Source organism: Amblyomma maculatum, chromosome 9 (genome assembly GCF_055883805.1).
Source record: "Amblyomma maculatum isolate TAMU_Amacu chromosome 9, ASM5588380v1, whole genome shotgun sequence".
Lineage (NCBI taxonomy): Eukaryota > Metazoa > Arthropoda > Arachnida > Ixodida > Ixodidae > Amblyomma > Amblyomma maculatum.
Genome location: NC_139352.1, coordinates 65490271 through 65517597, shown reverse-complemented (window position 1 = coordinate 65517597; position 27327 = coordinate 65490271). Strand labels below are relative to the sequence as shown.

At 44.7% G+C, this 27327-nt stretch overlaps 1 protein-coding gene across 1 annotated transcript in view; it reads left to right on the top strand.

Moving 5' to 3' along the window:
* Positions 1-10706: 10706 nt before the first annotated feature.
* Positions 10707-27327, top strand: part of LOC146179258 (calcium-activated chloride channel regulator 3A-1-like) — a 38096-nt gene continuing 21475 nt past the window's right edge. The window contains exons 1-4 of the mRNA XM_084578932.1: positions 10707-10862; positions 12554-12851; positions 17548-17654; positions 18921-19094. Coding sequence (XP_084435058.1) covers positions 10707-10862; positions 12554-12851; positions 17548-17654; positions 18921-19094 — 735 coding nt within the window. The remainder of the gene's footprint in view (positions 10863-12553; positions 12852-17547; positions 17655-18920; positions 19095-27327) is intronic.

Below are 27327 nucleotides of genomic sequence, written 5' to 3'. Positions count from 1 at the left end.
GCTTAAGGTGGCCGGGGCACCCTGTTACAATCACTATGTGGGCTCCTTAGTACAAGAGCCCATTGGCGACCGCTGCGGCTCGGGTACAGTGGACCAGGGCCTTCTGGCACAAAGCATAAAACGAGACACAGGCGCCTGTGCCTCCTTTTAATTCTTGTTGCCTGCATGGTTCGGCGGAAAATGTTTTCTAATCAAAGCGACAAGAAAGGTGCCCGCTCATTCTGCGCCGATTTGCGACGTTAAGCCATATAAACTTTAAACTACATCTCTACCTCCAGCGGCTCTTTGTCCGGAGAGAGCAGTCTCCACTGTATTCCTAAACTTCGTAGTCTCACTCTGCTCATTACACGTGCACCCTCTATCTTGCCCTCAGCTCTTCTTTTTTTCTGGTTGATAGCGGCTAGTTCACAGACATAACAGGACAACTGTATCTCTCCATGTCTACCGCGCTAGGCCACTCCTGATTGTCTGGTATCATAGGTAGCGCCTGAAAGGCCGTCAACCACGCGCAAGTATCTATTTGAGTCTCTAGGTGAAGGCCATTGCTTGCAAAACTCCACTGTATGACAGGTAAAGCTGTCTACATTGAACTCGACTGAACGAACGCACAACGCGCTGCAGCCATTGTTCTTGGATTCCTTTGTGAACTGCGTCGTTACGTACACAAGTTTGTAACGCCTCTTTTGATAGCACAATGTTGGTGCTTTAGTTCACGATCAGATGAAGCATTGGCGTTTCCGGAGTCGGAGCATTCATGTCTCTCGCCTATAGTTTGCTCAGCGGGGGCTTTTTTCGCTTATTCCGAAAAATAGGCGCTCCATTCTCTCTAATCTCCTGTAGCAGAAATGCAATCCTTGATAGACCTATGGAGTGATAGACCTCGTATCGTGAAAGGAGTTCTTTATACTGCGTGACAGGTTATGTCACGTGAATTTATGTTTCCATTCTCTATGTGTATTGCTAGAGCATGTGCCTCTTCTAACGTGAACACTTTGTTTCGAATATTCTTTTTCCACTAATTGGTTGGCAGACTACTCTCTCTATATATACCACTATGTAAGCACCTGTATCGCTTATGAGGATTCGCAGTTCTGCGTTATTTGTCGGGATAGAGATAAAAAAAGCAACGGTGTAACTTGTTGAACCTAATCTGACGAAGCATCGCTCGTTACCATGCGCTTCGTGCTCTTTGGTTCACGGACTCCCTTCTTGTTCACTGCGAGCCTATAGCCTCACACTCTTCTGATAATTTTGCATCTCGCGTTTTTTGATTTTATTCTCGTTTCTTGCCAATTTGGTTTTCTTACGAGCTGCATAATATGTATTACGTGATTCCATTCTCGTTTGCGATACTGCCGATACGCAGCATTGTAAGCCCTGATTCACCATCCATGAGTGGCGAAGCAACGCTGGCAGTTGCTAGGGGTTGGAAGTTGTGGTTGACCTTGGGGTAAGCTGAAGGTCAAATTTATGCACCGGACAAAATGCCCCACTTTTGCACTCAGTAACTTTCACTGTATAGAAAAATGCACGGACCGTTCTTTTTGCTGACTGGTTGTACAACTTCAAACATTTCCTTATAATAATTTGCTTCGTCTTGCCTAAATTATGTTTTCAGGTTTCTCACTTCGCCACTATAGCTCTTTGAACACAGGTGCTAGTTATGTCAGCCAAGATTTCGAATGTCGTTTTGCCAAGAGCATATATCAGCGGAACACTTTTATCGGCATCCTCCGTCATTTCCTCAGGGTAAAGGTACGCTACCTCTCTCGCAAAAGTTTCTAGTCATTTCGTTTCCTCCATGTCTAAGTGCGAACGGTTCTGAGTCATGGCTTGTAATGTGCACAGGATATGCTATTGCTATGCTTCGTACTAAGTTCGGCAGTCACCTTGCTACGCTTAGGGAGGCAAGATCAATCAGGAAGCCAAAGGACACGTCGCTACAAGCAAGCTCATTTGGGTACAGCCTCCGCAGAAAAAACCGACTGTTACTGTAAAGGCATATTATTTTATATTTTTTGGGGGTAGCCTCACCATAATATATGTTAGTGTTGCCTTTCGCAATTGCATTAAAACTAGAATTAAGCGTATGCGGCTGGAGATAGTCGGCTGTCTTTTGGAACAGTAACACAACACGAGCGGCAGGAATTATTTGGTATGGCCATGGTTGGCAGTAAACCAGCCTTAACGTGAGCAATCGCAGGGTGCAATGAGTGATGCTGAAGCAGAAATTCTGTGACTCATTTTGTCCGATTGGGGTTATTTGGAGATAGTTGATTCCTACAGAAGAGGCCACCCACATATATATCACCGGATAGAAGGGTAGAAAGTACGTATGAATGACTACTGTCAAAAATAAAAAAAAAATAATAACAACAAATTAAGACGTATGGAGAAAGATTACCCGACGTTGAAGTGAAGAATTTCATTTCATTTCATTTATTTTTTCCCTTAAAGGCCCGAGGGCATTACATAAGCGGGGAGCAAACTCAATATACAATGCGAACAAGAACAGGAAAACATAAAAATAACAAGAAAAGAAAAGAAAACAAACAAGAGAAATAATGCAAGGGTTAGACGAAGTAATTTTTTTTAAAAAACAAAAAGCACAAAATACCGTAAGTAAATGGCGCCGAATATGTTATACAAGAGAAAAACGCTTTCACGAAACTGGCGAAACTTGAGCCGGTTGGTACGTCATCGATGGCAACGTCAGCACAACTACACACACACGTAAAAAAAAGCCAAGACAAGGTAAGCGCTGCCTCCCCCGCGCCGTGGCCCCGGGGTCGAGTACCCGCCTCGGCTACGGGAGGTAGTGGGTTCGACTCCCACTGCCGGCCGGACACCCACCGGTTTTCTCAAATGGGTACAAGCACGGCCCGGTGTGGTGCTCGGCTTACCAGGGCTCGTGACTTGGAAAAGGAGCCCGCGCCTTCTAAGCCCAACGCTGTGAGCAGTAAAGTAGAGCAAGTTTTCGAGTAAAGCAATGCTTTACTCGAAAACGAGTGGACCTGTTACTAAATGCAGTCTCACAAGAGGTTTGCTGCAAAGTTAAAGCTGCGAACTCAGCGGGATCGATTTCCCAACTAGCCAGATTTGCCCGTGACCGCGTGTGAGCAGCGCAGTTGTGCATGCTTTTGAACACAGCTCGTCGCTTCCGCTAGGCTGCGAATCTTTGCAGATCAACCATAATTATATCCTTGTAAACATTTAGTGCGCAAACATAAAATTCTCACAAGTACATTATGTTAAGCTCTTTAAAAGTCGTCGCAAGTTGATGCTGCGAATGATGGACTGAATATGAAACTGAACTCATTTTCATATGAATATGAAAATGAGTTCGATATAAAAGGCATTAGATTTTTATATAAGATATTCCACAAATCACTTCGAAGGCGCGGAGATCTGTGTGAAGAACATGTGATAATTTGATAACAGACGAAGAAAGAAAACCACGTTTGGAAAAAGAAGAAGAGGAAAACGTGGAGGTTGGCTCGAGGAGCGCGAGGCGCGAGCAGGAGAGAACAGGCGAGCAGCAGAGCCGATCGGCTGTCCAAGGAGCTCGGAGCGGCTGGTCTTCTGCCAGGCCTGACCCGGGGATCCAGACCTGGGGTCTGCCGGCCATATCCTGTCCTGTTCTCCTATTGTCCACGAGGCTCGCAACGGTGGTCGGGCCCGAGAGTGCCACAGCGCCAGCTCTTCACTGGCACGAGCGTTCGGCGCCGTGCTGAGCCCAGGCACGTCGGGGAGGCCTGACGCTTCGGCTGTGGAAACGCAACCCGAGGCCTCTTGCCTCTACTGGACCCCGTCCGGTGGTCTAGCCTTCCGCTGGACTTACCGAGGCCTTACTGCACCGACCCTGCAAAATTCTGACCACCCGGAGCGTCTGCACCGGCTTCTCCACCCAACGAACTGGTGACTATAGACAATTTATTGTTTAGTCTTCGTCCTACTTGCTTGTTCTACTCTCGTCCCGTCCATGTGTATACATAAAATTATTAGTCGTATCATCGTTAGATAGGTCGGTCTGATCATCTATTTAGATTGCTGTCTCTGAATCACAATCTGTCATCTGGCGCTCTGATTTTCACCTTCAGGGATCAGGTGAGCCCCCAAAACCACAAAACAACTTGATAAAAAATGCCCTTTCGGGTTTATCTACTTACTATGCGGCACGGGCAGAGGCTCTTTATTTTTCTTTCCTTTTCATGCCGCAACATAATATGTGCCATTTGGCCAGAGAGCCTGTTTCTCTTTTTTCAGTTTAGGCCATAGGTTTGAACGACTAAATATTATCTTGTTTTAATGCCGGAATATGGAGTTTTAAATAAGGCTAACATGACTGATGCTATGAATAACGCAATAAGCTAGAGGCTCGAAGGGTAGGTTCCCTGATGGAAATGATTTCGCAATTCTCCACCGATACAACTTCCGCGCAATGGCGTATAGAGCTGAGTCGATATGACCGATGTTAATGAGAAAAGGCCGCGCTGCTGAAACATGACACTATCCGGTTGAATATGTATACGGAAGGAAGTATTGCGTTCTCTCAGCCGATCGGCACATTTTGTAGGAAAGATTCGGCTGAGTCCTCGTTTTCGTTCTCTGCACATGTGTGACATGTTTGCTGGCAAAAGATACTGCGTTTTAAAACCATTTTCCCGTCATGTCAACTGTTTGCTTGCACGCAAGTATGGGTACCATGGGCGTGAATACGAATGAGCGCTTAGATATTCGATAGTCGTCATTTATGCTGATTTATCACGGAGGTTGCATAGATCACAATGTTATCAAGGGTCATCTGATAACATAGCATAGCAAAGTCATATAGCAAGGATCAGCAGTAACCCCTTCTAAGTCACGATTAAAAAGCACGGCATCGAGGAACGCGCACAGAGCAAGCTGAGTTTTTCTGCACCAGAGTTTGAAAGGTATATGTTACAAAATGAACTTTTATTAAGTTCGGAAGACGAAAATTTTCATAATTTTTGGAGACGAAGTGTTATACAAGTGAATGCTCCAATTCTGGCACCCATCTCTGTATATCCCTCGAATGAAACATATGCTTTAGATTAAAGACACTTTGAATGTTGAGACGCTTATAATGGTTTCCAGACAGTGGGAGAAAGCAGGCACGCGCTGCCATCACATGGCTGCCATCACGTTATTTTGAGAAAGCTTCAATCAGAAGTGATCCGTTTGCTTGCTTCATGAAATAGTATTTCAATTTCATTTCAATCGCTCTGTGTTAGTTGTAACTAAAATAAAATGCAACTGCCCCTCTTTCTTCCGAAATGCTCCTGTTTGGGTAACGTGTTGGCGACCCTAGACGTCCTAAAGTTCCTGTTAATCGAAATCATTTCAGAAATATTTGTGTCTGACCAGGTGCTGCATTTTAATCAGAGCTGAACGCTTAATCAGAACTGCAAGCCGTACTTTTGTCCAGAAGCGGAACCGAACTAAGCCAAAACTTTATTTTAGCGTCATCTAGAAGCTGAATGACAGCCGGAAGGATTAAACAAACCTGTTTGATTTGATTCGACTCCTGTTTAGCCAAATTTATTTAACCGACCTCGTCAAACTACTCTACAATCTTTCGAAAATCAGGCGTGAGCGTTGGCGGAGTACTAAGCGATTAATCTCTCTGACAAGTGGTAGTTGGAAATTGATACGACTGGTAACGCATTGTTGGCTGGTTGTGCGATGTTGGGAGACAACATAACATGGAAGGAGTGCATAGAGTCGAGCTTCGGACGTCTGGACCTCGAGAAAGACATCGCATACCCTTAGGCCACGCAATCACATTCATATGGTTTGGTTAAAGCGGGACTTTGTTCCTACGTCGATAGTCCGTCACAGATTGTCGTGGCTTACGGCTTTAAGCGAATAAGTATGCGGGACGTAATGGAAGCACAAGCTAAATGATTATAAATGTCATCATCATCATCATCTGCTGGACTATTACCACAACAGGGCGGAGGCCTCTCTCATATTCCTCCAATTGACCCGGTCCTGTGCTATAGCTGCATCCAATTGAACCGTGTAAACGTAACCTCATCCGTCCATTTAACTTTGTTTCGCCCTTTGCTAGACCTCTCCTTCCCTTTGAATCTATTTTGTTGCCCTTAGCGGCCATCGGTTAAAATCTCTTCGCAATACATTTCCTACCCCTGTCAACTCTGATTTGGCTGGAATGTCGTTAGGTCGAGTTATTTCTCTGAAACAGTCTATAGGCTTCCAATAGCTTAACGTTACTCGCATGCCATTTTAGGTCCCCTAGATGTTTGCGTTGTCCTCAAATAAATAGAACCTTTACTTCGTTACACTCCAAGTTACAGCCCATTGAGAAGCACCGGTAAGGTTAAAGTTTTATACACTATCCTTTTGAGCGGTGCCGATATGCTGCTGGTCATAATCTGCGAGTACCTGCCAGATGCGCTCCGCCCCAATCTTATTCCCTTAGTTATAATCTTTCCGTGGTATAAATTTGCGCTTACTATCTGTCCTAAGAAGTCATCCTCCTACCACTTGCGATGCTTCTATCTATTGTAAATATCTGTTCCTTTCTGAGGCTGTTAAACATTACGTTAGCATAATAATATTTGGGCCTACCTTTTATTTCTTTTTTTGCTGTCTAGATTGTCAATAATTAATTCCACTTTGTCCCCTAATATAGCTATAGCAAGGCAGTATCATCGGCGAATCGCAGATTGCTGAGGTATTCTCCATCAACCCTTATCTCAATTTGATCCCGTTCGAATTCTCTCAATACTTCCTCTGAGCAAGCTGTGAACAGTACTGTGAATATCATGTCTCCTTGCCTAACACCTTTCTTAATTGGAATTTTATTACTTTCTTTATGCGGAAGTGCGTTTGCTGCGCAGCCCCTAAGATATTTTTCAGTACTTTCACATACTCTACACGATGATTTAAGAATGCTTGCTTGGCTGTTGCGATTTTGAGCACGACCATTTTTCCGCAACCAATGAATGCTATGTATAGATGCAGCTTATGTTCCAAGCATTTTTTACACCCGGTTGATAGTATGGATATGACTGATGGTAGAGTTCCCTCTGCGAGAACCTGCTCAATCTTTCGATTGATTGAAGTCTGAGGTTGCCCTGATTATTTTAGAGATTAAATTAGTGAATACCCTGTACTTAGCGGATATTAAGCTCATTGGTCTGTAATTTTTCGAGTGCTTAGCGTCCCATTTCTTTGTATTAAGATAATGTTACCGCTCTTCCAAAATTCTGGTACCGTCAATGGCATCAGGCATTGCGTATTCTCCGCCGTCAACACATCTGCAGTGAGCTGACCCTCGAAGCTGCTTTTTCCCTTTTCGTAGCTTCTAAAGCTTTCTTAAACTCGTCCTTCGTTCCTGGCGGAACGTCTGATTGCTGCTCTTCGCAACAGTCAATCTAATTAATGTCTTGCCTACTTCTGCTCCTGTATAGGCCAGTATATAATTCCTCGAGTATTTTGGTTGTCTTGTCCATATTATGCACCATAATTACCGCCTTGTACCTTAGCGCTTAAATCTGAATTTCGCCTATGCCTAATTTATTCTTCACCGCTTTAAGACCTCCACCATTCTTAAGAGCTTGCTCGATGTCTTCCATATAAACTTCCTTATATCGGACACTTTGCTATATTGATTACCTTCAAAAGCTCTGCAGTTATGACGTTTGTTGGGTTCTTTCATATATTGGAGTATTCATAGGAGGCTGTGCCCAATTGCTACACCAGGGTAGCTAAATCCCGTTCTGGGGACGCAGTGCGTTTTAGGAATTGCTCATGCAAATCAGTTCGCACCCCCAAACTTTTTATGTAATTCCATGGACATGTGGATTTTTAGGGATTTAGCACATAACAAAATTCATGTACGCAAACCTGGATCCGTAAGTTGACTCTGTGCCGTCAAGCATTTAAGGGCGGAGCTCGAATACCCTCGTTGTTCCTTGGCGAACCGGGAATATTTGTTTTTTTAGGGAAGTTGACGTTTCTTAACCGGAAATGTAACGTTACATGAGCTGCGGTGGGCAGCGCGAAAATGGCCCTTATAATACCGGGTGACAAAATGGAGACAGAATGGCTTCAGCGAAACAGCCTACGCCATTGCATTAAGCGAACTTTTCAGTCCTGAAATATTTTTACATCAGGGTTATTAGAACATATCTATTTATTCAACTCCTTCATTCGCGTTTGGCTGGAATTGTTTTGCCACTTTCCCAACGGCCACTGGCGACATAGCTGGACCCAATCTTAAACTCAACTCGGGGGGGGGGGGGGGGGGGGGGGGGGGGGGGGGTTGTGGTCAGGCGCTCCACATCGAAAATTATTAAGTAGTTAATGAATAAATTTTTAGCTTTCTCATGCGAGGACTGTAGGCGAGTACAAAGTTTATGAACCGAGCAACATACGCCCACCATACACCTAGCTAAAAAGCCTTACTTGATGCCCTCTTTTAATGAGACCTGGCGAAAATAGTTGCCGCCTTCCCTTTGAGGCCAGTCTCATTCTGTTTTAAAGCCCACATGAGCCCAACCATATTTCTCATGCGCTCCTGATGTAATGTAAACAGTGATAGCTATCAGGCTCACTTGAATGACATGACCTAAAATTATAACGATGGTGACGATAATTACGTATCTTTTCGAGAACGCGAACGAGAAAAATGCAGAGAAACCCTTCAGCTCAGCTTTTAAGGTTATATATAGCGTGTTAGCTTTCTTCACTGCCGTCTGTGTCTCCTCTTGAGGATCCTCGTTCGCGTATGTGCATTTTTGCTCACTTTCTTTCTGATTATTTATATACGTCTCAAATATTTCACAAATAATCGTTACCATACAGTCTTAGGCTGCCTCTATATATGGAAGGCCAAGCGACGTAAACAAAAAAGTCCCGCTTGAACCAAGCGGTAAGGAAGTGGCTGCATGGCCTAAAAATAGCATGCTTGACACATGATCCAAGGGTCTCGTGGAGTCAATTCCCATCGCACCGACCTATCTCAAAAGCGGACTTCGATTTGGCAACTCCTTTCATGCCATCCGGTCTCGTGGCGCCATCAGTCTGTGATAAGCCACCCGAGTGCAAACTCCCTCCTGCTAGAGCAATGCCCATAGTTTTCCGCCCACAGCACCGACAAGGTCGGATTCTCTGTAGAAAGAAACATTTTAGCTCAATAAGGTTAAGATTTAAATTAAAGAAGGTCTCATATCTCAGTATTCATTCGAAAAGCAATGTGCGCCCGGTGCATGGTCTTAGGTATCGCATCATTGACGCCTATGATATGCAAGGTGGATGGTCTACCACAAGACCACTGATTCTTTCTGCTTCGGCTCTTGTGAAATTTTCATTTAAGTTGGTCGCGCTACAAATTCTAACATTAGCGAATGTGCCAAGTTTGTATGCCTTGAGCTTGCATATGTGTCCGCCAAAACCAGCTCAATTGATTCAATTGCAAAGTGTAAAAGAACTCAATATCTAAATGAACTTGGCAACGGGCGAAAACATCCGTCGTATTTTCGGCTCCAAAGAAACTCGTCACATTGCGTAAGGTTCGAAAAGCGAACAGCAATGGAGCACGCGGACGTATGGCTCGTCTGCAGAAGGTGTATGTTACTTGTATTGATGGTGTCATATGAGGAACACTTAAAGACGCTGAGAATATTGGCTAGGATTCGAAAGTCGGGTGAAAGCGTGGCTGCCCAAATTTTCTGTAGTTATTAACCTTACGCGCTGCAGTTTCAGCATTACATGTTGCGCCATCTGGTGCCGGTGCGTGAAATAGCGATGGTGTATCCACAGCCCTTCCCGATTGGCTGTGGTACAGCGGCGCTCTTGATAGCGGTGGCCATAAATGTATCCCTATTTATAGTGTCATATGAGGGCCACAGCATGAAATATAGGAAGTTTAACAATATTTTAAACTGGTTTAATGAGTGAAAAAAAAAGGCCGTGGCGGCTAAGTGGCTAAGACGCTCGACTACTGAAACCAAGTACCCTGACTAGCGCCAGTGTGAATCTATGCCGATAGTTTCTTTGCGTGAAATTACTACAAGAGATCATAGTCAAGCAGTGGTCAGTCATATATCTCAGGCGGCACGAACCATATGCCCAATATTGCAGTTTGCGTGCAATGCGGTATGTGTGCGTAGGGCCGAACTTTGCCAACGGAATGCACACTACACACACACATTGTTGGCAATGTGCGTGTGTAGGGCCGGATATTGCCAACAGACTCCCAATATTGGGCCTTGGTGTGTGATGACTGAGAAGGTCCATCGGTCCCGGTTGTCTGGCGAGCTTTAAAGACTCGTAGGAGAAACTCCTTGTTGGAGCCGGTACAGCGGACTGAGTTTGAATTACACGCGCGAGGTCGCGTGTTTCTGACCTCACGAAAAGCTTATCTAATCAGAGCGGCGGCACGCGCGTTATACGATTTTGATAGGCCCCGACCATTCGAATAAGCGCTCTCGCACTAATAAACTTTGTCGAAAGTTAGAGGTCATGTTTGTTTCTTCTTGTGTCATCTCCCTCTCCTGCACTACAATCTCACTATGATCATGCAACGAAATGCTTAAAAGCCACACTGCTCTACAAAACTTTCGACTGCCGCTACACACACTATTCTCGCTGGTACGCACATCGCCAAGGTATTCATGCTTTATGTGTACCCTTTCGCAGTGTACAAATAGATAATGGATGGCCGGTTGCCAGTAGCAGCTGTGTTCTGCTTCCTGCTGATAAATGTGGCTTCGCTGGAGATCGACCCGGCAGACGGCGGCTACAAAGACCTGTTGATCGCTATCCATAAAGACGTCGCCTACAATGAGACTATCGTCGATAACATTAAGGTATGAAATGAAACTAACTTTCACTTTTCATTTCGCTGCATCGGCCCGGCGTATCACGCCCAGTGTTCGTACCAAAGTTTCTGTGTAGTATTGCCTGTCCTTTTCTGTCTGTCATTGCAAATGTTTCGTACTCAGTGCAGAATGAAGTGAAAGAAACATAAGGTGTACAGCACTACATCAGCTCTGCTTTTTTTCCGAAAACCTTCGTGCATGTAACCATTACAAGCTTCGCTATCGTTATGAATATAGGACGCAGAAGTAACCGCGTGCGGTAAACTGGTCTTCATTGTTGATTCTCTTTAGAGCGCGTTCATTGCAACCTGCGTTCTAAATAACCGTCGGAATTAAACATTCTTGCGTCACGTTGCTGTTATTTTGATAGATTTTAGTAGAAACGCAAAAAGTTTGTATAAATAATTGGGAGATGCCTTCCTATGTGGCTACGTGCCTACTTGTAGGAACATGTTCTTGATTGGCAGGGGAGGCTTAAAGTGTTTTCAGCTCGACCATCTCCAACTTCTTAGGAATTGCTATCCTGGCGATTGTATTGTAAAAGCTGGAAAAGGATAAATAGAAAGCAAATGAGGCTGTTAAGGGCACTGCACGATGCGACTCCCAGGGCTGTAAGGCTTACATGGCTCAAGTTGCGGCAGGAAAAGGTGCTCACAGGGTTGTGAATGAGAGACTCGCATATGCTTATCCAGATATAGACATCTAAGAAACATGGGTAGAAGATAGAGATGGTGGAGGTATATCAAATCAAATCAAATTATATTTTCTAACAAGTAAATGGCCGCCTGGGCTAAAAGCTGTACACAAACAGCTTGACAAAGGCCAAGGAAACCCGTACGCAACATAGCAGGAGCAAACAGCAAATTTCAGAAGTTAATTAAACATACGACCATGATATTCAAAAGTGTTATGGAATACATACGTTATAGCAGCAAGATATGGAAACAAAACAAAAAGTTGAATGAAATCAATAGAAAGAGCTCAGCAAGGCAGAACGCTCGTAAAGGCGAATATAATATTTAAAGTAAGAACACATATATAGATAGTTTATATTAGAATGAAGCAGAATCTTAACTACTTAGGACTAAAAACAACAGTGTCTTTATATTTATATGCAGAACAGCACGCTTCGGAATGCGACATCTTACTTGTTGGCAGCTAAATCTGCATACGATTATGCAGGGCCCATTACAACTCCAAAGGCTTCAGTCAGTTTTAATGGATACATTTAAAAAAAAAAAACTGCCTACGCAGTTTCCCACTATGCTTGCTGGAGTAAGCATAGTTGGGAAACTGCGTCGTTGTGTTCATAGTTTTTGTCGAATGACGTTCCTGGTCTTGTTTGACCAGCCATGCAGTTATGCGAAACATCTTAGACGTCAAACGGATATTTTCCGCAGTAGGAAGTAGTTAAAGTTATTTCTTTTTTTTCATTTTTGGTAGTGCCGATATTACTGCGGCTCGCTATTAGCATGCTGATTATGACCGAAATGAAATGACAGTTCTTCGTCTCCTACCGTTTGCCTACCTTTTCGCGCTCCGTCAGCTGTATTAAGCTAACACGACGAACTTCTCAATGTGTCCGTAGGAATGCTTACGCTTAGGAGCAACTTCTGCGGGTAATATATAATATAAGCATGCCTGAGTGAATGGCAGAAATGGTGTATCGCCACCCATAGGTCCTGCTTCAGTCTTCGTCCGAATTCCTGCACCGGGCAACGAACGGACGTGTGTTCTTAAAACACGTGACCATCCACTTCCCGTACACGTGGCCCAAGAGAAGCAGTGCGAGACTCGTGTCTGGGAACTCCTTCACAAGGAGCGACGTCCGCTTTCAGCTTCCAGCGTCAGCTCACGAAGACCGGCCGTTCACGAAACAGACGCGGCCCTGCGGCCAACCGGGAGATTTTATACAGATTCCTCCTGCATTCATCGCGGAACTGAAGGCATCGACCATGGCAAAGTACATTAATCCAGGTACGCTTGTGTTTAAACAAAGAAGCCAAAAGGCTTTTTTTTTTTTTTTAAAGCCGGTGAGGTTGCATGGTGCCTTTCTTACGAAACGGAGGCAGGGTCCGTATTCTGAGTTTGCGTCGTTATCGGTATCTCACTTAAATTGAATAATCTCATTGGTGGAAATGTCGAAGTCGGACGTTGCCACCACAAAACTGGAACTGGTGGCGACTTTAGGTTCTGGCATTTCCATCAATAACATGATTCCATGTCAGGGACATAGCGGCACTTTCGATAACGACGCAGACTCGGAGTACGGACCGCATTTTGATTATTGGGCAAACGAACGGCACCATTTGTAAGCTTCCAGCTAATAAACGATCACCTTGAGTCGTCCGCTGCCAGATTGTTAGCACCCACGTACACATTTTCATCGCTGGTGATTCGTGAAAACAGTGAAAGCTTATATGGGCTATGAAAGCGTCAATCAGCAGAAGCTAGAGACCGAAGAAAAAAAAAACTGAAAGGGGAGACGTTATCCAAGCAATCACATACGCTAACTTCCAATACTTACGAAGCAAATCTTCCTTGCTGAAGTTTACAATGAAAAACAAAAAAAAATAAGCAATGTCTTGTACATATTCATAGGAGTCGACAACTTGGTTTCTACCTTGCTTTCAAGAAGAGCGTTGCAGAGCAAGCCTGTTGCGGAGACGACCCAGCGCAATTAACGTCTTTGCAGAATAATTTGACGACAGTTTATAACTAAAATAGTTATATCTTGAAACACTGTAGTTTATATGTTTGTTTTTAATCACATTTAAGAGCGAGAAGATATAAATTACTTTCAGGTCTTTTTCTTGGCACGTTAATTATTCATTGCTGCAACTCGATTGGCACGACCAGTGCACTAAGAGGTTGTGCTAAAATTGCTCTCCAGGATTTTATATAGAAGCTCTTCCCGGGCCTGTAATGTAAGGTGTAATATTAAAAAAAAAAACTAAAATGGGTTGCCTCATATATGAAAGGCAGCCCATTTCACACATTCTTTCATTGTGATCAAGAGGCCCGTAGTTGTTCCGAAACGTCATTTTTAAAGCATTTTTTTTCGGTATTTGACGAGTGTATGTTTTATTCGGCCACTATGTCTGCCCCCCGACAGACACGATTTTGTCGAACCCTTAACTACACTTGCAAACTATGTGAGCAAAACTCACATAATAAGGGCGATGAAGTGGAGAGAAATACGATTCTCTAAAAAATGGAACATCTTTCGCAACCTGTTAGGCCCGGAAAAGTATAAGACGCCATGTGACATAAGGCTAGCAAATACTAGGCGCGCGCACGATGAAGACGACGAGGACTTCATGAAAACGTAATAGAAACATACGTGGAAGATACCTCGCCTACATCCCTCCCCGATTACAACAGAATGGCCAGCGAAGCAACAAACATCACGGAGGTTGAGATGAGGGCAGGAACCGTGAGACTCAAAACGAATTCGGGACCAGACGGGGTAAAGAACAAAACGTGAAGAAACCTAGACGGCGACTCCATTAGGCACATAACGGAGTGTATGCAGGAATGCTGGGAAATAAGCGAGCTGCCACAGCAGTGGAAAACAGCAAAAATCATTCTAATACCCGAATCCGGGAAGCCTCCCCAAATGGCAAATTGAGGACTAACCTTCCTAACCTCCTACGTAGGGTGATTGAGTGAACACTCTTACCAGACCGGACTAATAGGTTTCATGGGGCGGAACAGACTGTGGCCAAATGAGATGAGCGGCTTCAGACCTCACCTTTGTACGCAGGACGACATGCTCCAAATTAAACGCGATATAAATATAATAGACTCAAAATCAAAGGACGCACAGACAAACTTGGACCTAGATCTCAAGAAAGCTCATGATAATGTGAAACATGAGGCAATGCTAGAAGGACTGAACAAGTTAGACGAAGGTACCAAAACACACACGTACACCAGGAATTTCTTGACGGGCAGAACTGCTCGCTTGAGATTTCAAGCTTCAAAATCTCCCCCCCACGATTGAACTAGGAAGCCAACATCACAGGCGTCTCTGCTGCTCCGTTTTCAACGTGACCATGATAGAACTCCTCGGCAAAGTAGCAAAGCTCGGGGGACTGTAATTTAATATGTACGCCTACGATAACCCACTATGGGTCGACCGGGGCAGCCGCTGGACAGTATAAGATCTGCTTCAAATCGCCACTGACGCCATTTTTACTTTGCGGCAAAGAGAGGATTGGCAGGCCAACCACCGTCGTTGGCCTGCCAATCATCTGCGCCGTCGTTGTCAACTCCTCTTTGTCTCGTCTTTGTTGCGTACGTATATTACTGGCCATCATGGTTCACCAACTCGCCCAATCAGCCGTTCTTCTACAACCACAAAAATTCCGAACTCTTTATATATAGTTCGAAGCACCTAAGGGGCAATGCACCCTCGGATAGAAACATTAATGTGGACGGTACACACGTAAGAAAGGTTGAGCAAATCAGAATCCTAGGCCTGATCCTCCAGTCGCATTGTCGCAATGTCGAGAATATCAAGAGGCCGGAGCGTCACATGATGCAGACTCTGAGTCTAATCAGGCTAGTGGCCTCTAAAGATTGAGGATTAAAAGAGAAAACTGAAGACGTAGCTTAAGAAAAGCTGTCGTAAGCCGGATAAGCTACGCAACACCGTACCGTAATTTAAAAATTGAGGAAAGAGCAAAAATATATTCCCTAATGAGGAAATGCATCAGCAAAAGTGCTAAGACTATCCATATGCATACCCACGAAAGAGATGCTAGCTCTAGGAGTGCGCAGATCATGTACAGAACTAGCTGAGGCCATGCGAACCTCTCAAATCGAAATACTCTGGGCAACAGAGACAGCAGGAGTTATCCTGTACAAAGTTGGAATTCCCCTCGTGTCAAAAGACATGCATCCGGCAGAACACAACAAAGGCAGAAGGCAAAACAAAGCCAAGGCTCTAGGAATTATAATCGGAGAAATGTCGGAAGGTGCGATAGCCTAGGTGGATGCCACCGGAGGTTGCGATGGCATCATGGTGGCAGCTGTCGTCAAAGGCCGAGGTTACGCCGTAGCGGCCGCCATCCTGCGCGAGCAGAGCATTGAAGCTGCCGAAGTTGCGATAGCATTGGCTAGCTTATGAACGGAAGCACAACAAGTAATAAGTGACCGCAAAACTTCTATCGAAAATTTTAGTAAGGGGAGGATCTCTCCCGTTGCGGCCCAAATGCTAGACCAGAGAACGTTGACCAGGAAAGTTCAGATAATTTGGACATCGGCTCACGCAGCCATCGCCGGGAACAAAGCATTCCACAAGTTGGCTTGAGTTCTCTACCACCGAGAAACGAGGACATACTTTGGCGACCGAGGGAGCGGAGAACGCCTGCTAAAATATGGAAAGATTACGCAGCAATATAGATTGAAACGCAGACTGCCCTCCCCCCGCGCCTGGAGACGGTTGCAAACTTACACGTGGCCGCACCCGGTTTTCAGGTTAGGTATTGAAGGCCTCGCCTTCAGAACAGGGGTCCGCGAGCCATGGCCTCGCCGGTTAGTGACAATTAGTTGCAGTCTCTCTTAAAAACACTGCTTTATTTCCGGACAAATGCAAAAGCATTTAGTAAAAGGAACAAATAAAAGAAACGCCACTGCGCTGGAGACATGATGTCGACCAGCACGACAATACATTGCCAAGGATAAAACCGAACGACGGTCAGGGCTTCCCCGCGGCAAACAAAACACACTGCGGCGCGAACAGGGCGAGCGATGGCGCCAAAGCACTAGCTGCGGCCCAAGCGACATTGCTTCTCTCGTGTCAACAGCTCACGCGAATAAGCCTAGGCCATTTCTACAGGCACTCCTTCCATCTTCGTGCTTCTGGTCTTCTTTCCGTCGTCCGTGCATGCCCGGATGGCCCGTGACGCTCGCTGGCCGCCCCGCGTTGGCCTCCCCGCCAGGACAAAAGGCCCCGCGCCTGAATTTCCACGCGCTTATCTACTCTCGTTTTTTCGCCGATAACAACCCGCCCCAAGATCAGCTGTTCACTCATGCGCACTAGCGCTGCCTGCGCAAAAGCAATACAAATAGGAAAACGCGCGCGGAGTTTAAAGCAGTTAGAGGGGCTGCGGAGCACCACAGGAAGATAAATGGAAGAACTGTGATGAGAGAGGGACCCTCGATCACATAATTTTAGAATGTTAACACTCTATCGAGGAAGCGCCCAAAATAAATAGTAGAGCAACCTGGAATACCTTGCTGCGTAGTTGGGACCTTGAGCTCCAGCTTCTGACCATCTGCTTGGAGGAAGAGGCAGCCGGGGCACAAGACCTCCAGGCGCCAGCATCTGAAACGGCACCATCCCCATTCCCCTTAAGTCTGCGAGCCAGGAGAGTCCAGGGGGGCTAGCCATATTCTGTCACCAATAAATGTTTTTCTATTTGATTACTGCACTTTGAAAACAGTCATACTGACACTGGCGATAAGCCTAACCGCTCTAGTTCGCTGCCCAGCTGCTTGTTGCCATTTGTTTATTAATGCAGTTTGCCACATAAGACAGTTATATGAAACTTAAAGGATAAAAACGAAATTCCTTAGGGAGAAATGACATTAATTGGAGGTTCTACCAACTGCGGTAAGTTACATGCTTATTGCATCCTTTTTCATCGCCATTTCATCCTGACAGCCTACGTATTCGTGCACGAATGGGCCCACTACCGGTATGGCGTGTTCGACGAGTACGGAAGCCAGGACGACGACACATTTCCCCTCACCTATTGCGACGATAACAAGGTGAGTGCCGTTAAAAACGTGGAGACGAAAGCAAGTCTGTGATAAAAACGTTGCGAAAACATACACATACAAGACCTTCTGAAAGACTGGCATACAAAAGGGGAGCGGCAAACCTGGTATGATCTTGATTAGGGTGTTTTTTTTTTCCGATTTAAAGAATCAACAGCCTCAGTTATCAACCTAGAAGTAGGTCATTATCACGCAAAAGCAGTGTGCTAGCGTTCTTCTGCTGATGACAGTCTTAGAGGCACTGACTTCATATATTTCGGAGTGAAAACCGTGAACACACACTAAAACTACACTTGTAACAAACCACGTCTGCTGATATGTTCAAATATACCGCATTAACAAATAAAACGCTGGTTGCGCAAAAAGACGAGTGCAAATATTTTGCGTCGCAAACAATTTGCTACCTGAAACAAAGAACTTTTCATTAAAACGTGACGTTGAACTTGAGTTCGGAAAGAACACTAGTCTATCTCGAAGATTACTTTTCTGATATAACCGCCTTCTCCCAGATGATTCTGGATGATGATACAGCCCAAAAACCATAAGATCATCAATAAACCTTCCAAATGTCGCGTCAGAACTAAGAATATGCTGAAGCGGAGAGATGACCTTTTTGTTGTTCTCCGGTTAATGCAGACACAGCTCTGAAAGCCAAATATCGCTATAAAGTGCCCTAATATCTAATCAAAACTAAGAGCACAATGAAGCGGAAAGGTTTGTGACAAAATATTTTAAACCAAGATCAGAAATATACATGAGTATAAGTTGTAAAGCCTACAGTGCACGCCCACGGCGCAGGGGCTATGACTATTCTGCTACTCATGCAAGTTCTTAATGCGGCCGCCGTCAGCGTAATCTCAGGCACCTGAGTTAGCGTAATCTGTTGGAGACTTATATCGCAAGTTTCTACCATATTTCGTTGCAGAATAGAGCACATTAGCGATGAGTCAATCACGTGTTTTTCACCACCTTCGTATTAGCTCCGTATTCTTCCAAGTCTTAAAATCCTTTAAAATATTGCTACCGCAATAGCGGAGCTGTCTGTCGTGTGCTGTCTTGACCCGTTTTCCAACGCTGTTCTCTGCCTTCTGTAACAAGCAGCGTATAGCTTAAAAGTTTAACCTTTATTGTGAAAGCAGCCCTACTTCTGCAGTCGAGTGATTCAATAGTTTGCAGTCGACACATCGTCTTGAAATCGAAGGCGCTCAGTTGAAACATCTTATTATTCTTTTTTTTTCTTTTCCATCATGCTCCAAGGTGAGGCTGAACTCGTGCTCTCAGGAGATTCGCTTCCGGGCCACGACCAAAAGTGGTGAAAAATGCATGATGTACACGAATTGCCAGCTCTCCAAGAACTGTACGGTGGAGATCATGATGCCAAGTAAGACCCTCGTCGAGTCATCCATCATGTTCATGCCGTACCAGAACAATGTAAGTATATCTTGCCATGCATCTGCAGCCACGGCGCATTGGCCAGAGACATTGTGGCCGTCCTCCTGATACATCTATCGTCGTTTAATTATTTAAAAGGATGCCAATTAGTTAATGGGTATTTGATTGGGTAATCGGATTACGGGAAAGGTGTACATAACTCTCTTTTATAGACACGTGACCACCAGTCAGATTTTGTTTGAATGTAGGAAGTTTGCGCGTAATTTCAAGTGGGCAGCCAGTCTTCGAACGTCAGCACGACGTTCTTCTTTTTCAAGGAGGTGCCTGCATTGAGGAAGTGAAATGAAAAGGTTAGAGCAGTAGAGGGAACTTACCGATTCAGTAATCCTTATAGCTTTCATCTATGCAGGATAGTTGTTACAGAGACTGCTTACGACGGCCATTTCCAATTCCATTACCTATTCATGACACCGGTTCCTACAGATTTAAACTAAGATTGCGGAGAAGGATCACGTTGACAGTCTTTGGTTCGGATTGCCGACAGTTAGCCCTGCTTTCTCTCGGGAGCGCCCAGTAACTTTGTCCAAGTGACTTTTTTTCGAAGGGGAGCCGACCAGCTTTGTATTTTTGGCCACAACAGATAAGCCACTATCTCCCACAGCTCACTCTATTGTCCCCTTGTTGCTGCCGTCATCACATCCTGTTCAACGCTGCGCTAGCGCTTCGGGATGCAAAGTGTCTGCCTGAGCATCAGCGTTTGCCAATGTATGACGAAAAATTCCATCTAAACTTTTTCGGATAATTGGGATGTTATCCTCACGTAGCAACTGTCCTGTGAAGATACTTTACCCACAAGCTAGGTGTGCTGCGAATGCGTGGCCCACATTAAAGGGTTTCCTGTTTAATATGAAAAAAAATGAAAAAAAAAATCCGCGTGTCGATGGAATTGCGTAAACAGGTTTGGGGTGCGACCTGATGCCGGTGAACACCTCCGGCAACGCACTCCCTCACCAGACCAGGAGTTGGCCAACCTGGTGCAGTAATTGGCCACAACCTCCAATGATAAGCTCCATAAAACCCCGGCCCTCAGTCACCAGCGGCTGCGGAACAACTGACCACGGCGGCGGTCAGACCTGTGACGCAGCAGGGGGTGCTAAGAAAGCCTGGCTCCGCTGGAGAGGCCGCCATTGGAAACTGACCCTTTCAACGTTTAATGCTAGAACCCTAGCTAGTGAAGCTAGTTTAGCAGTACTGTTAGAGGAACTAGAGGGCATGAAATGGGATGTCATAGGGCTTAGTGAGGTTAGGAGGCCGAATGAGGCATATACTGTACTGAAGGATGGGCATGTACTGTGTTATCGAGGTTTACCAGAGAGGCGACAACTAGGAGTAGGTTTCCTTGTCAATAAGTATATAGTGGGTAATATAGATGAATTCTATAGTATTAATGAGAGGGTTGCAGGCATCGTAATTAGGCTTAATAAGCGGTATAAACTGAAGGTTGTACAGGCCTATGCACCTACATGTAGTTATGATGACCAAGCAGTTGAAAGCTTCTATGAAGATGTAGAATCGGCAATGCGAAAAGTAAAGACGCAGTATACTGTACTAATGGGCGACTTCAATGCCAAGGTAGGGAAAAAAACAGGCAGGAGACAAGGCAGTAGGTGACTATGACATTGGTTCTAGGAATAGCAGGGGGGAGTTACTAGTTGAGTTTGCAGAGCGCAATAAGTTACGAATCATGAATACCTTCTTCAGCAAACGGAAGAACCCGAAATGGACATGGAAAAGTCCTAACGGAGAGACTAAAAATGAAATCGACTTCATAATGTGTTCAACCCCCGCCATTGTGCAGTATGTAGAGGTAATCGGGAAAGTGCGATGCAGTGACCACAGGATGGTGAGGTCCCGAATTAGCCTAAATCTGAAGAAGGAACGCAACAAATTAGTAAGAAAGAAGCCCATCAACGAATTAGCGGTGCGGGGAAGGACAGAAGAGTTCAGGATCTCGCTGCAGAAAAGGTATTCAGCTCTAACTGAGGGTGGCGACATTACCCTAGAGGCAAGGAACAATAATTTCAGAGATATCATTACTGAGTGCGCGGTAGAAGTAGGTGGTAGGATAGTTAGAGAGGATACCGGTAAGCTGTCTAAGGAGACGAAAGATTTGACTAAGAAACGCCAGAGTATAAAAGCTTCCAATCCAACAGACCAGATCGAATTGGCCGAGATATCAAAGCTAATCAATAAGCGCAAGGTGGCCGATATAAGGAAGTATAACATGGAGAAAATTGAGCATGCTGTAAAGAACGGGGGAAGCCTTAAAACGGTAAAGAAGAAATTGGGCATAGGCAAAAACCAGTTGTATGCGATAAGGGACAAGGCGGGCAACGTCATCGCTAATATGGACAAGATAGTCAAAGTAGCCGAGGAGTTCTATAAAGATCTCCACAGTAGCCAAAGTACTCAGGACCGTAATGAGATTGGCGGTAGGGAAAGACAGCCAGACTTTCCACCAGTGACGAAGGACGAGGTCAAGAAAGCACTAGAAACAATGAAAAGGGGGAAATCAGCTGGAGAGGATCAGATAACTACAGATTTGCTGAAGGACGGGGGGGATATCGTGCTAGAAAAACTGGCCACCCTGTGTACGCAGTTCCTGGTGTCATCGACGGTACCGGAACCATGGAAGAATGCAAACATCATCCTCATTCACAAGAAAGGGGACTCTAAGGACCTTAAAAATTACAGACCAATCAGCTTACTGTCTGTTACGTATAAGGTATTTACTAAGGTAATCGCTAATAGAATCAGGACAACCTTAGACTGCAATCAAGCCAAGGATCAAGCAGGGTTTCGGAAACGGTACTCTGCTATCGATCATATCCATACCATCAATCAGGTGATAGAAAAATGCTCGGAATATAACCAGCCCTTATACATGGAATTCATTGATTACGAAAAAGCATTTGACACAGTTGACACCTCGGCGGTGATGCAGGCATTGCGAAATCAGGGGGTAGACGAGCCGTACGTGAAGGTGCTGGAAGATGTATATATAGTGGCTGTACAGCAACCATAGTTCTGCATAAAGAAAGTAACAAAATTCCCATAAAGAAAGGTGTTAGGCAAGGAGACACAATCTCCCCAGTACTATTCACAGCTTGTTTAGAGGAAGTAGTCAGAGACTTCGAATGGGAGCAGTTAGGGATAAGGGTAGATGGAGAATACCTCAGTAATCTGCGATTTGCTGATGACATTGCCTTGCTAAGCAACTCGGGGGATGAACTGCGAATAATGATTGATGACCTAGACAGAAAAAGTTGAAAGGTAGGCTTGAAAATCAATATGCAGAAGACTAAGGTAATGTTCAACAGCCTCGGGAAGGAACAGCAGTTTACATTAGGTAGCGAAATACTGGAAGTAGTAGGCGAATATGTCTACTTAGGACAGGTAGTAACCGCAGATCCGGACCATGAAAAGGAGATAACAAGAAGAATAAGATTGGGATGGAGCGCATTTGGCAAGCACTCGCAGATTGACTAGCAGCTTACCGGTATCGCTCAAGAGGAAAGTATACAACAGTTGCATCTTGCCTGTACTCACCTATGGGGCTGAAATGTGGAGGCTAACCAAGAGAGTTCTACTTAAGTTGAGGACAACCCAGAGGGCTATGGAACGAAAAATGGTAGGGGTAACATTAATAGATACAAAGCGTGCAGAGTGGGTCAGAGAAATAACTCAAGTTACCGACATTCTAGTGGAAATTAAGAAGAAGAAATGGACATGGGCAGGACATGTAGTGCGAAGAGAGGATAACCGATGGTCGCTGAGGGTAACAAACTGGATTCCAAGGGAAGGAAAGCGTAGCAGGGGGCGGCAGAAGGTTAGGTGGGCGGATGAGATTAAGAAGTTAGCAGGGGTAAAGTGGATGCAGCTAGCACGGAACCGGGTTAAGTGGAGAAATATGGGAGAGGCCTTCGCCCTGCAGTGGGTATAATCAGGCTGATGATGATGATGATGTTTAATATTTTATATGGAAGGTAACCTTCTCATCAATCGCTGATAACATGAAGTCTCCTTTTCTTAGGCTTTGTTATTGTGGCGGGCTCAGGAGTGCTTTCATCAATTTCGATGAAATTTTGGCTATGGAAAAAATACGGGACATTTAAGCTCCTTCTTTAAACGTATGACGCGATAGAGCTCCGTCGTTAGCGGGCATATCTTGACATCAAAGAGGAAAGCAAGTTATTTTTATTTCAACTGAGCACCCCGAGTTGGCAGCTGCTCTAAAATTTCTGATATAATGTGGCGTCGTTAAGGAGCACAAAGCTTCCAAGAATCAGTGCTTAGTCATGCCAGCTGCCAGCTAACACTTGCAGCGCCTTGCAGGTGATTGCTCATAATACTGAGGACAATGACGACGTCAGATTTTCTGAGTAACGCTGCTTATGCGTATCGCTAGGAACTTTCCACAGGTTAAATGCTTTTAAGTGATGTTCTTGGGAAGCATAGAAATTTTTTTCTGGTATTCTGTTTTGCGTGGGCCTTGAGTAAAGGACGTGATTTGTCATTCTTCACACTGAAAGTTTGGCTTGACATACGGTTGCACTTATATATGTTGTCAGTTTCAACCCATGTCTCTAGCTATCCTCTGATATGATTAGATGTATGATGTAGGCAAAGGCATGTTGTATGCCATAACACGAAACTCTACTACGAACGACAACATTCCCAATCGATTACATTACAATCAGAGACTTTCGAAGGCATAAACTTTTGTCGCTTCAAATCTCTATATTAAGATGGCCTCCAACATGACTAGCAGATGTATACTATAAGCAACAACGAATCGTATGGCACCACCTCTCTCTAGGACTACAGGTCTAGGACTAGGAACTCCCCATAGGAATAACGGTTGTCCCGCAGTTGTTATGCGATATTCGGGAAGATTGTCGTACTATGGTGATCGGGCAGTGGGAAGTCTCACATAAACTGCACAAGAATGAGTACGTACGTGATTACAGAAGCAACAATTAAGAAATCCAGCACCGTCTTGCAAGAATTAACAAAATGAAAGAAAATGCGTTAGATTTGACGGATTAACTTAAATTTTTATCTGTGGTCTTGAAAGCTTCAGGTATTGAGCATGCTACAAGATATGACACAGAGGGACATTTGAACCGACCTCTTTAATTATCAGTGGTATGCTTCGATCGGAGTGCAATGCAAGTGCATGTCTATGAAGGGTGAGTGTGCACAAATGGCTAAACGCGCAAGAGGAACCGCTTACGGGAACTACTAAAGTTTTCGAGTCAAACCCCCAAAATAAGGAGTAGCTTAAGTGTTCCTCAGTTCTTTCCTAGGCTCGCGTGTTAGAAAGACATTCGAACCAAGTGGCCCACACACAATTTATACTGCACCAAACACTGTAGACAATTCATTCTGAGCAATACAGACCCATGTATGAATAAATTACTGCCTCTCCAGTAAAGGAGAGTAGATGCAAGCACTAAATGGTTACGGACATGAGACTGTGGTGCCACACTTAGAGACGACGCCGAAGCCATTGTCCGCCCACGCAGCGCCCCTCTCCTCCTGGAGCGCTCCTCTTACCAATGAGTGGCACTCCCTCAAAAGCTCCTCACAGTCAACAGAGGAAAATGAAGTGTTTAGTGCATGTAGTACCTTCCTTTATCATGGCGTTATTAGAAATATCAGAATAACTGATTGTGTGGCTAGCTGGCGGATGGGTTGTGTGAGATAGAGTTAGGTCATGTGCTTGAGTGTTAAAGCTCAGTCATGCCTTGTATGTGAAAAAGAAAATTTTGTTTCTTCCATTTTTATTGGCAGCTATCTGATAATACGCGCCTCTGTTGTGGTCTCTTTCTATAATAAATTATTGTGCCACTTTTTCTGACTTGGCAGTAATGACAAACTAAAATTCAGCGCGTTTTAAATAAACAGCTTGGACGACATCTCATAAAGCATTAAGAAGAAACTGAAAAATAAATTTTTTTAGCTGTACGAGGGAAGAAAACGTGACCAGTTCACTTTCGTTCGGTGCTTGAATGTGACCGCGTCGGTGCCCGGATAACGACTCCCGGATTTGGCTCAGCATGACAACAAGGTCATTGTCAACGACAGCTAACAGCATTTGGTGCTCAATAACGCAATAGCAGGCTCAGAAGATTCTTAGGCACGCCGGTTCAAAAGTAGCCTATGCAGGTCCAAATACAGTTTCTTGTAGACACTGATCAGCCCACAATATGTCCATCTGCCAGTCTGAAACAAGAGGATCCAAAAAGCTGCACGTGCTACAAATTTTGCAGACACAACATAGCTTAGGCATTCGCCTTAATAGAGTAATTTAACGATACTGTCCGCACGCAGCACAGCTCCTGTAAGATGGAGTAGCGCAACCGTACTGGCCAGAAAAAAGTGTCTACGCGCAATCTAAGTATAAATAACCTTGGGGAAGAGTAATGGCCGGCAATTTCATGCTGCATCAGAAAACGTGTGCCAAGCAAGATGCCGCCATCTGACCGGTACTATTCCTTGCTTGCTCACATGAGGTATTCAGAGGAGAGCACTAAGAATAGCTAGAAATAGACCTCTATGTACAGTACCTAAGTAACCGCTCATTCGCTCGTGACATCGCTTTGGTAAGCAACGCAAAGAGCGAACCGCGAAACATGACCGAGAAACATTACAAGCAAAGCGAAATGGCTCGGTTCAAAAGGAATAAGCACAGTACAATAACGTTCAACAATCCAGGAAAGGAATAGCAATTTATGATTGGACGCGAAGAGTACTTATGGGCAAGTAGTGACCTTACATCAGCATGACGACAGTAAAACACTTAATACAAAAGTGGAATTGGAGTATTTAACTAAACGAATTCTTTATTTCCAAAAGGCAAGTGTAATACCCGTACTTTACCGATGCTTATCTTGAGGGAAGGATGGTAAACCATAAGGAATACAGTGGTTATTATTTTGAGGAAAACGCAGCAAACTCTGAAAATAATATAATGTGTGTAGCATTAAAAGGAAGTGGTAGAGCAGAGTTCATTAACCAGCACACGCGATTAATGAGGTCCTAGTCAAAATCGCGAAGACGAAATTGGTTGGAATAGCGAGGAGAGATAAGAATGCCTTCCTGAACATACAGTGTCAAGCAGTTGAGGACAACAGCCAATTACGGAACACAAGAGCTCTGTATAAGACAATAAAAGATATCAAAAAAAGCTTCTGTGCTAAGCTGGGCGTGATAAAGGACAAACGAGGCAAGGACCTCACTGAAGCCTCAGAGATAAAGAAGAGGTGGCAGGAATACACAGAAAAACTGTACAAGAAGGACCCGGATGTGTAAACCCAACATAGGACGATTGTGATTACTGATCTCGAGCTGGGCATCCTGAAGAGTGAAGTTGAATGGGCCTTAGCCAGCCTTGCTAAGAACAAAGCTAGCGGAATTGATGGTATTTCAGCTGAGTTGCTTCAAAACCTCAACCACGACGCTGTTAACACACTGCATACATTATGTCAAAAGATTTGGACAACCCTGCAGTGGCCACAGGATTGGAGGAGGTCAGTTTACATCCCCATTCCAAAGAAAGGCAGTGCCAAAGATTGTTCCAACTACCGCACGATCGCGCTTATTTCGCATGCTAGCAAGGTGATGTTAAAAATCCTGCAAGGTAGGCTGCAGCAGTATGTGGATCGGGAGCTCCCGGACGTGCAAGCTGGGTTTCGCAAGGGCAGAGGAACTAGAGACCAAATTGCCAACCTTTGCTGGATCATGGAAAAAGCAAGAGAGTTCCAGAAACCCATCTACTTCTGCTTTATTGATTATGCGAAAGCGTTTGACTGCGTAGATCACAGCAGTGTGGCAAGCTCTCCAAGAGATGGGAGTTCCAATTCACCTCATCTGTCTCCTCAGGAACCTTTATGAAGGGCAAGAGGCCACAGTCAGAACTGGGCATGGTCTTACTGATTGGTTTCCGATTGAGAAAGGGGTGAGGCAAGGCTGCATACTGTCGCCCTGCCTATTTAACCTATATGCAGAGTGCATCATGAGGAAGGCCGGTCTGGACGAGTCTTCAGCTGGAGTTAAGATTGCTGGAAAACGTATCAACAACCTTAGATATGCGGATGATACCACTTTAATGGCAGAAAGTGAAGTGGAACTCAAGAGACTTCTGATGCGCGTACAAGAAGAGAGTGAGAAGTTTGGGCTTAAACTGAACATTAAAAAGACGAAGATC